This window comes from Elaeis guineensis, chromosome 7, assembly GCF_000442705.2.
Source record: "Elaeis guineensis isolate ETL-2024a chromosome 7, EG11, whole genome shotgun sequence".
NCBI lineage: Eukaryota > Viridiplantae > Streptophyta > Magnoliopsida > Arecales > Arecaceae > Elaeis > Elaeis guineensis.
The window spans coordinates 18,526,372-18,537,849 of record NC_025999.2 but is presented as its reverse complement, the minus strand read 5'-3'; the positions used below and the strand labels follow the sequence as shown (position 1 = coordinate 18,537,849).

The following is an 11,478-nucleotide window of genomic DNA, read 5'->3' as shown; positions in this document are numbered from 1 at the left end:
GAGACTCTATCTCAGTCATTCCCCCATTAGGGTGTTCATCATGCATGAAGTATCTTTTGAAAACCTTAAGGTACCTAATGAACACCTTCTTGCTAGCCCTTGGTCCAAGTTTACCATATCTGTGGGAGGAGCTGTGAACATATCCAGCTGATCTAAAGGATGCAAGTGATCTAGATTTAGACTTCTACCAATCTACAACTCAAAAAGGGTAAAGGGTAGAGACTTGCTTGGAACTTGATTAAAAATATTGGCAGCAGTTAACAGTGCATCTCTCCAGAAACTAATTGAAAAATTTGCCTGCACCATCATGGACCAAACCATTTCTAACAAAGTCCGATTCCGACGTTCCATAGCACCATTCTATTGTGGAGTATCTAAAATAATTAGGTGTTAGACTATACCCTTTTCCTCACATAGATCTTTAAACTGATTAGAGAGATAGTCACGACCCCTATCAGTTTGGAGAGTTTTAAGTTTTCTCTCGATCTAATTTTCCACTCTATCATGAAGCATTTGAAGCAATCTAATATTTCTGACTTATGGAGGATCAAATACACATAACCGAAACATGAGTAATCATCTATAAACATAAGGAAATAAGTTGCACCATGATATGCCCTCACATTCATCAGACCGCATATGTTGGAGTGCACTAACTCCAACGGATGAGATTACCAAATAGCCTTATCAAAAAATTTTCTCTTGGCTTTGCTGGTTAAGCAAGGCTCACACACAGTAAATCTTACTTTATTTAGAGGTCCCAACAAATCTTCTCTAGCTAGCTTGGCTATCCTATCTTGGCTTATATGGCCCAATCTCTTATACCACACATCACAATCATCAATAGAAGAAGATGAAGAAATTCAAGCAAGGGAGGGATTCTGATTATAAACATCCAAACATAGTTTAAAGAATCCATCATCTAACAAACCAGATCCTAAGAACATATCATGATCATAAATATTTACATCACTACCACCGAAATGGAAAGAATATCCTAGCCCTAATAATACTACTATTAAAGATAGATTATATAAGATTTCTGGAGCATACAAAACGTCTTGCAAGAATAGGTCTCTGCCATTTTTTATCCTGAGCTGGTATGATCCAACTCCAAGGACTTCTTCATTAGTGCCATTCCCTAATGTGATATATTGTGTCCCCGTCGGCACTAGGCAGTAATCCACGAATTCCTCTTTATCGGCACTCATGTATCACAGTTCTCTTGTATCAACAATCCACTTGGGATATGAGTATGCAATTAATGCATATGAGCACACCAAAACACAAGGAGAGTTAGGAAAGGTGGTTACCTTTTTCGACACAGGATAATCTCGAGCGAAGTGTCCTTTTCTCTGACAGCTGTAGCACTTGAGCTTGGATATATCCATCTTTCCAACGTGAGCCACTCTTGACTTTCTTGATCTATCCTTTTTGGGTGCAAGACCTTTAGCCTTAAATCTTTGCTTCATTTGTCTAGGCTCAAAGCTCTCACACTTCTCAACCTGAGCCACATAAGCTACTGTGTGACTCATCTCAATGCACTCTACCTCCAACTCCAAGTGACGTGAGATATCCTTAAAAGTCTGGACATTCTTACTATACATCACAAGAAGATTCATTTGGGTACACTTAGGGTCCGGTAAGGACCTAATCACCTCCAACACTTGTTGCTCATCAATGAGGGTGACACCTATAGTCTAAAGATCTCGAATGAGAGAATCCATCTCCTTAAGATGCTGAGTCATGCTATGCTTCGAATTCTTGATATATTACTGAAATTTTAGTTGCAAAGCATGGAGCTTTGTCGTGGATGTCTATCCGTAACCTTCAGCTTTTTTCATATTTTTCTTCATAGTTTTGCAAGACTCGAACTGGCCCATAAGGTCACTCCGCATGCTAACAAGCATCGCAAGGTGAGTATCACGGTCCCTCTCGAGCCACTTGTCGTAGGCCTTTTGAGGTGCAAGAAAAAAATCATTCCCTTGCAGAGGAAACATGGTAGCATGCAAAATATCCCATACCTTCTCCGCTTGAAGAAGATATTGGACATGCATCTCTCAAGTGGCATAATTAGTACCATTCAATCTCTCAGGTTTTACAAGATTAGCAATGACAGAACTAGTGGCCATATCACTACATTCAATGTACATGTTCAAACAAATAACAATAAAATCAAAATGTTAAATCAATGTAATTTGAGATCGATAGATTGCTAGACTTCAAAATCATCATCCATCGTGCATAATCTCACACTTTGATCCATTTGTTCTTGTGGAACAAATCCACACATCTCAAACATCATATGATGTGGCCCCACAAAAGAGCCCTAATGATGCTAATTTTAATTAAAACACATAAGATGAATAATTGACAAACAATTATATTATAGCACCAATTTATAAGTTTACCAAATTAATATCTATGCAAATTTAAGCATAAGAGATTATTTAAGAATATTCTAATATGCTCAAATAAGCACAGAATGATCCTAATCACAGGAACCCTTAAAATATTTTTCATGAATTTTTTGTAATTAATACATAATTAATCATAATTATTAAAATTAAATTAGAGATTAATTCTGATAAAATCCAAAACTCAGAACTAATCACATAAAGCTTTGGGCCATAATTTTAGGAGCATAGAGCCCAAAAACTCAGGCCCAATGGGCCCACCTCATGCCCTCACGTGCCACCTGCGCATGTGGGGATGGTCTAACCATTCAAACTGACTCTCAACGATCCACAGCTACGCACACATGTATTACACATGCTGTCATGATAATGGTTGGTGGCGACACAGCTACCACCTTTCGGCTCATTGCAATGCAAAGAGTCCATCAGCATTTTTGGATATCTGATCCGACATCATTTTGTTAGGTCGTAATGCAGCCACCATATGTTGCACGAGTGTGATGAACAGTGTGTGGTGATGCAGCCACCATACGTGCATGAGTTTGATGAACAGTGCCACATACTGTTTATCTTCTTCTCCCAGCAGCCCAATTTGCAGACAAAATTTGTAATACCCTGTTCTAAAAATCAAGCCCACCCAATTGTGGCCCATCAAGCCCATAGAAAAAAAAAAAAAAAAAGTTTTGAACGAAGACTCCCAACGGGAGTCTTCTTCTTCCTCCTCTTTCCCGATAGAACAAGGACTCCTAGGGCAACTAGGAACCCTGGGAAGAGCTGTATAAAATCCTCCCTTCCTCCTCCATAGCCGGCCACGACAAGCACTGGATGTCCCCTCTTATTTTTCTCTATTTTCCATTTGAAGCCGCGGATGTCCTCATCGTGTTCGTCTAAAATTCTCGCCGGAGACCTCACCGGAGTCGGAGGTAAGCCCAGGCCCTCCTTCCTCTCTTCCTTCCCCTCCTTCCCATGGCTTCGTACACCCTCTCCGGCCGTCGGGTTCGTCGGAAAATCCACAAAGAGCCAAGATCATGTTTTGCTCTGTTCGGCCGAGCCATCTCCCTCCCTTTTCCAGCCACCAGCGCCGCCGTCCATGGCGCCGCACCCCTAGGTTTGGACACTCACCTCTCTACCTATCTCTCCCGAAGGTCATGGCCGCAGGTGATCGGCCAATGACCGGAGAAAATTCAAGGAAAGGGGCGGTCCCCTGTTTTTCCATTTTTTTTCTAACTTCCCACCGGCCGAACCTCGCTGCCGGCCATCTCCGGCTCCATCGCCGTCGGTCGCCGCTGCCGGACCACCGGTCGTGCCGCCACAGCCCGCGGACCACGGCAACGTCCCTCTGGTCCTCCCCTGTTCGGCCAAAGAAGAGGAAAGAAAGAAGAGAAGAAGAGAAGGGAAAAAAAAAAGAAAAAGGAAAAGAAGAAAAAGAAAAAGAAAAGAAAAAAAAAGAAGAAGAAGAAGAAGGAAAAAAAAAAAAAAAAGTAGAGAGTGAATTCTCTCTCCCCCTCTTTCTCCCTATTTCTCTTTCTTTCTCTCTCTAAAATTTCTTTCTTTTTCTCTCTCTAAAATTTTTTTTCCTACTCTCTCTCTTTTTCTCTCTAACTGCATCATGGATTATAGGACAAATTTGAGATAAAAATAAGATGATCTGGAATCGCTTCGAAAGTTGTGCAGTAGGTTGGATCCCAGTCGGTCCTTAATCGAAATTTATAGCATCTGATCACAGTTAATCCATATTGAGGCATCTTGATATGATCTCTGATGATCTCAATCATGATTGCCTCTTCTGAAGGATATGAAGATTCTCTCTCCACTTTTTCTCTTTACTTTCTCTCTCATGATCGACTTTCTCTCTCTAAGAAGGTCTATAAATCCTGTATCGAGTCATGCCTTCATCTTCTAAGGACTCATATTGACTCCAACAAGATGATCTGAAGCTGCTTTGATATCCATACTGTATGTTAACCTCATTTGGCCATATCAAGTATCTTTTAAATCCATTATTAATGAATCCTATTGATTGATCTTGACCTTGATCCGATCTGTGCTTCAGGATTTCTTGATCAAGTCACTTAAATCTGACCCTCAGTTTGGAGACCCTGAATTGTCCTGGTATCTGAATGGTCTGACACGTCCGGTCAACAGTTCTCTTTCCTTATGATTTAATTTTATTATATTCATCGAATAGAAATTGATAATGATTTGATATTTTAAATAGGATTAGTTGATTCTTCTAATAAAATCAGAAAATCTAAGATGAATAAGGTAAGTAGATCTTATGCTCCTTATTTATTTTTAAATAATCATATTTTTCATGCAAAGAATTATTGTTGATGAAATCATATTTTTCATAAAATAAAGATCAGCATATGTGATATGAAAAATTATATTTTATTATGAGCATTGATTTCATGAATGCATTTTATAAAAATAGCATGATTATGAAGCATGAATTTCATTGTTTTTTCTATCTATGTATATGTATCTTTTAAGAAAAAGATATAAGGATTTCAAAGGCTCTCAGATAGCTATGAACGAATCCCTTCGAAAAAGTTGATATCTGGAGCTAGCATCCACACGAAACATGGCCCTGCTAATGGGTATAAAGTTAGCACACGAAATAAAAACTCTATCGATTAAGAAACATGGCCTTGTCACAGGTATAATAGTAACCTTAGCATGAATATCTGTAAGCAATATTTTGAAACATGACACAAATATATGACAAAAATGATTTATGATTCATGTTTATGAAATATTCATAATTTATGCATGCATGATTGGTTTATGACTTGTTTTATTATATATTCTATGAAATGCTTTATTTTGTATTATCTGTTATTTTTTAAATATTACATTATCATAAAAAATTTATGCTTGATCCGATAAAGAAGCACAAGTTCTACTTACTGGACTAGTGTAGCTCATATTTTTTTTATTATTTTTTTTACAGAGAAAAAATACTAGAATCGATGAAGGGAATCTATGCTTAGGAATCTGAGAAATAAGCTTGAAAATTTTATAGTGAAAGTTTAGTTTATTTTACGATCATGGATTTGTAGTTATTTATTTATGAATATTAAGATTTGGATTTAGTATTATCTTTTGGATTTAGTCACTCTGAATAAATATTGATTTAATTATTTGATAAATAATGAAATTAATTTTTTTATTTGATGAATTTTAGTTGATTATGATTGATTGGCTTCGTATTATCGTGAGCCCCATCTCTTAATAGCATGGTCGTGTTATGTTCCGGATTTGGGGGTGACAAAATTTATTCTGCGTAACTAATTTCAAGAGCCTATATCTCTTAAAATGCTAAGCCAAATCATACATATAATATGGTGTTGGAAAGCTTAAAGAACATAGTTTCATATGATACTAGTATCATAGTGTAAAACAAACATTATATACATCAAAATTGGGTCTAAATTCTCTAGTTTATCACGGGTTCATACACAATTGAAATTTGTGTTTGAAATTTCTCTCAAATGGCAGATGAGCATGAAATTTTGTAGGCATGTAGATTACCATATGAGGAACAAATCCATTTAATTGGATCAACAAAATAATAATCAAAATATATTCTAACAAGGACTGAACATATCATGCAATATGGTTCGGTTTGGGTGGTTCTAGCATGCTTATTGTGATCCTAAGCCGGAGAGCTACGGCAAGGGTGCAAACAAGGTCATGTAAGCTCTAATACTACTATAAGAACTTAGGTTAAAATATATACCTTGAGCATTTTTATCCCAAAACAAGCGGAAGTGATTGTATTTAGACTTGTTTGACGACCCTCTTGACTTGCACCCCAAGAACCGCAGCCTTATGCCTTCGTTGAACGCACTCCTTATGCCTTCATTGAATGCACTCCAAATCTTGAAAGAGGGCTTCCAGAGTCCTCTTATGGTGTCCATGCCTTAGATGCCCGAGCCTCTTTTGGGTAGTTGCTTTGGAGAAAGAAAGAAAGTATAACAAGGAGAATAATATGTCTGTGTCTAGTTAAGTTATACATATGGTATGATATATGACTGACATGCACCATCTATTTATAGAGGCATATATTACAATCCTCCACTCTCACACGATCTCTATAGTTGGGAGTTATCTAGAATCCTCAACCTCTACTTAAGATAAGCCTGAGTCAATATAATCTACTTAGAATATGATTAGGATTCCCAATAATTAATTAATTAATTTAGATATCTGCATGTGCATACTTATCCCATGTGGACGTATTGGTATTCTATACCAACGTTAACACAATGGGACACATAATGCTAGGTGCCCTCCCCTAATGCAACTAGGCCCATAAACCCAAGAAAAAACGAGATTTAATCCCGAGTCAATTGGTGCATTTACCAAAGAACTTCTACAACTTGGTAAACTAATACTTTTAAGCAGCTTATATTTGGTGTTAATCATGTGATCAAAATGTACACACACACATTAGAGGAGAAAAATGGTTGGAACTAAATAGACGTAATTAGATTGGATATGAAAGTGATGATAATATATTAATTTGGTGTTGATGGGATGTAATTTTAGAATTTTGTATGGATTATATGATCTAAGCACATGGAATATGATTAGTACATAAATTTACAAGATGACGTTATGTGGAGATTTAATTGGGGATTGAATTTATGTAGCCTATGCTTTGACTACTGTTATTATTAATCTTTTTTTTATTTTTATATTAGGACTATGGGATTGGGTTTTTTCACCCAGCTTGTATCAAACTTTTTGACTATGTTTAATTATGTTGACTAATACATCAATTTTAGCAAGAATTTTGAGATAATTTCTTTCAATATTATTCTAGTTAACTATGATATGGTTTTGAGCTTTGTAAGTCTTCCATTACATCAACCACTTGATGTCTATTTTCATCAATTATGATGCAAAGCCAACTTATCATGTCAAAACTAAACACATGGGTCATTTTCTTCCGCATACTTTGACTAGTACAAAGTTAGTACTGGAGAAGATTTAAATCCATACCTTGGTTTGAAGAAATTATATCCTACATGGTATGCACCACATAATCATGTAGGTTGGTAGTCATAGCCACTAATGAGTGCTTGATGAATAAGGTCCACAAGAATGAGGGGCTATAACTGGTGGCATGCACGGCCATGTGGTGTATGCAGTGTAGGATAGAACTATTTTGCAGCTACCAAGAAAAAAAAAAGAGCTATAAAAGAGAATTGACATCCAAATAGTGCTTCCCCACACATCTAAGGACTTTGATTTTTAATATTACTTAGCAATGCAAATCCCATCCTATATCACTGTTAGCACTTCGCATGTGCATACATGTGTGGTTGCACATGTGTATGTACACACTATGCATGCACATGCACACCATGGATTAGATCATGAAGATAAGAGATGCAATGACAAGGGCTCAGACTTTGATGGTGAGGAGAGCTCCAGCAGCAAGAAAAGTTCTCTAACTATGAAGTGATCTCTGACGTCAATGCTAGCTTCAGATAAACATAACAAAGTTTTGCTGAAACTTTATTTTTTCAGAAGGAAGCAAATATTAGGTGGATAGATAAAGCAAGCGGTGAAGCCCTCTATTCTTTGGAAGTAGAAACTCGATCTTCGATAAAAGAAAGAAGTGGCAAGCAGATCTCCAACTAATGGAAGGTAGCAGCAACGAGATCTACGATGAAAGGATGGTATCAGCAATGATAAGCACTCGAACAATAACTGCCGAAGAAGTGACCAGAAGAGATGGAGAATGGCCACTAAAAATATAGAATCTAATCGAGGAAGATTAGAGAAATATGGTAGTCTTTCTCCGATGATAGGAAAATAGTCTTGTTTCCAGGATAGGGAAGCAAAGTACCATGGAAGAAGAATCGCAAGCAAGGATGATGAACAACAAGTCGGGTTTTCCAACAAGACCCAGTAATTACTTCAAGGGCAAAAACATAATTTAAGGATTCTAATTAACTTTTAGTTTAAATAAAAAGGGTTTTCATTAACTGCATTAGAAGAACTGTTATCTCAGGGGCATTTGTGCAAATATTAATTTTAGTAGGATATTCATATAATTTCGAAATTTAGAAGAGTATTCAAACAAAAAAAAAAAAAATCCTTTTTAATTTTATTAGCCAGGCCTAAGCACTAAATAGCAAAATCCATGGGTCCGGCCTTGATCTCTCATTCTTTCTGGGCGCCAAATTCTTAAGCCCCCAAACCCATCCCATATGACCGTTGGAACAGACGGCGCGCGTGTGCGCGTCCACACACCGGCGGATGTAGATTAAGGAACCCAGTTTTATCTGACAAATGCCACAATATAACCATCTTTTAGTCCGATCTCTGAATATATATATATATATATTGCCCTAATTATTGCAGATACAACAGATCAGACGGCTTAGATTAAAGGTCTTATTCCTATTTCGTCCAGGACTGGGAAACGCGGAGTTCCGGTAAAATTATATATACCACCGAGAAGGCTAGGCGAAACAAAAAGATCGACAAAAGGAGAGGAAAAGATCACTTTGTTCTTCCCCTGCGATCAATCTCTCTTTGCTTGCTGCATCAAGAGGTTAGTGAATTTTTTCCCTCATGAATTATGATTGAGTTCAATGCGTTCTTGTTCAATCTTGGAATCCCATCCACGAGTTTGTTGACAGCATTGGTTATTCATGGCTGATGTTTTTGATTTCCTGGTTATATCTAGAGATTTTATCTCCTTCTTGTCAATGCCATTTGTAGAATTTTATGCGATTGTAAGCTTGGCAAATCATCTTTTCTTTATACCACTTTTCAGAGTTTTATCTTCCAGTCTATTCGATAATGCTCGATTACATGTAAAACTTGAAGCCCTCATACGTGTTTCTTGGTATCAAACGTTTCATTGGATCAATTTCCAATTCAATTAGGTCAGCCGTTCGCTCAGTTATTAAAATTCTGTCAGACTTCTGCTTCATTCTCTTAGTTGCTTGATTTAAATTCTTTGTTTTGAGCTTTTCTTGATTTCGTCCCCTCAAGAGAAAAAGGAAAAGCTTTTCTTGATTTCGTACTTCAATGTCTCAGTCTTAAGCTTTTCTTGAATTAAGATTCTAGCTTAGTTTTACACCTGCTGCGATCATATAATCAACTTTTTTATTCTGCCAAGGAATAAGCTTTCATCTCTTCTGAATCAGGGTCTGGGGCTTGGTTCTTGACATCAACATGGCGGTCATGAGACTGAAGAAAGGGACTAAGGTGGAGATATGGAGCAAGTGTGGCTCCTGGCGGCCGGCTGAGATCATCTCTGGGAATGGGCACACTTATAGTGTCAAGTATGATAGTCATCAACGGGCCATGGCTACAGTCACTGAAAGGGTGCCAAGAAAGGTCATCAGGCCATTGCCTCCATCAGTGGATTGTATGATGTATTGGTCTCCTGGTGACATTGTTGAAGCACTAGAGAATCACTCATGGAAGCTGGTGCAGGTCTTGAGTGCAGCTGCTGGGGACTGTTATTTTGTTAAAATTCTTGGATCATCTAAGCATATCATAGCTCATAAATCTGAAATTAGGGTGCGGCAAGCTTGGAAAGACAACCATTGGGTTATAATTCAGGAGGTAAGCGATTTGTCTTTTTCTGTTACATAACTATTACATCTTCTGTTATTTAATAGCTTTACATCAATTATTTTTGTGTTAGTATTACTGTAAGAATGGGGACTAGTGGGTTCTATTTTCTATTGATTCAAGTCCTCTAGAGATCTTCTTTCTTGCATGTCAAAATGATTTCTGTCTGCAATGCTTGCCTATAAAGCTTCTTCTTTGTTAGAAGTTTTTGGGTTATTGCCGATGTTCTCCTTACTTGATGACAGGATGCTGCTAGATTTAAGGATGGGAACATGGTCAGAAGGTCTGCAGTAGACGAAGAGGTTAACTCTCCCGTTCCTCAACCTTCTCAAGAGCTGAAAAACCATCAGGTGGAAGAGCAGGTTCCACATAAGTATCACTCTGGTTTTGAGGAAGGTTGGAGGAAAAGGCGACGCATCTACTCGTCACCTCTTAAGTTATGCACACATGACTCCTTGAATCATACAGAACACAATGATGCTCGAAGTGTTTCATCCTCCATTGGTAGCTGTAGTCCTTGCGGTGGTCCTTCTAGGCCATACTGCAATCCTGCAGCTTGTCCAACTCAAGATACAGATAGCTCTTTGAGTACTGTTGATGCATATCGTCGTGCAATCAAAAAGTTGTATTCTGCTAAGAAAGATGAATGGGCAGGGAAATTTCATCACTTAGAATTACATGCCTACCACCTTACCTTGATGAAATTGAACTCATCTGGAACCCTCACTTGGAAGCAAGAAGGATACTTGACAAATCTCCGCCTTGGGCTGCACATTTCAAATGATGAACATCAGTCAGAGCTAAAGCGTTTAGCATCCACTCAAAGTGACAGGGAGAGTTATGCCTAAAGTTATTGGAGGATTCCTTTTGGTCTCGAGCTCATTTTATATTGTTTTTCCTGTAAAAATGTTCCTTTCCTTTTTTATGCGATGTATCATGTTGGAGGCACTTCTTTGACATGTAAACCTGAAGTATAAGATCATGAATTACTGTGCCACGAATTTCTAGTATCGGAACTTTTACTGGAGCAATAAGATATAGTATTTGATGTCCCCAGATTGGTGTTGGTTATTTGGACAGAATTCTCTTTTGTGATAAAAGAAAATATTGTCACATGTTGCACAACTTTGCAGCACTTCAGAATGTTAATTAGTCTATTTTATTAGCGGGGTGTAATTTCAGTATAACAGTGGATAGGATCGTATATTTTTCAACCTAATGTGAGATGGTGAGAATTTAGATTTGAACATCACCCATCATTTATTTGTGATTGAAGAAATCAAATCGCTCATTTCCTTCTATGCTAATATTACGCTGCCAAGCATGCATGACGACCTTAAATCAGGTTAAAACTTGAAAATCAATTTACTTTCCGATTTGGATGACAATATGAATCACCAATGGGGTACTTATGTACGGTATCAAGAAAATTTTGCAATGAGGTTGTATTTTA

General features: G+C 37.6%; 1 protein-coding gene and 1 pseudogene across 1 annotated transcript; one reads left to right on the top strand and one right to left on the bottom strand.

Moving 5' to 3' along the window:
- LOC140859293 (GDSL esterase/lipase At1g54790-like) overlaps positions 1 to 11,478 on the bottom strand; it is a 213,625-nt pseudogene that overhangs the window by 199,148 nt on the left and 2,999 nt on the right.
- Positions 8,890 to 11,017, top strand: LOC105060469 (uncharacterized). The gene is made up of 3 exons (XM_073261286.1): positions 8,890 to 8,991; positions 9,593 to 10,016; positions 10,271 to 11,017. Exons 2-3 carry the CDS (start codon positions 9,621 to 9,623, stop codon positions 10,871 to 10,873), a joined length of 999 nt encoding a protein of 332 aa, XP_073117387.1. The 5' UTR covers positions 8,890 to 8,991; positions 9,593 to 9,620; the 3' UTR covers positions 10,874 to 11,017.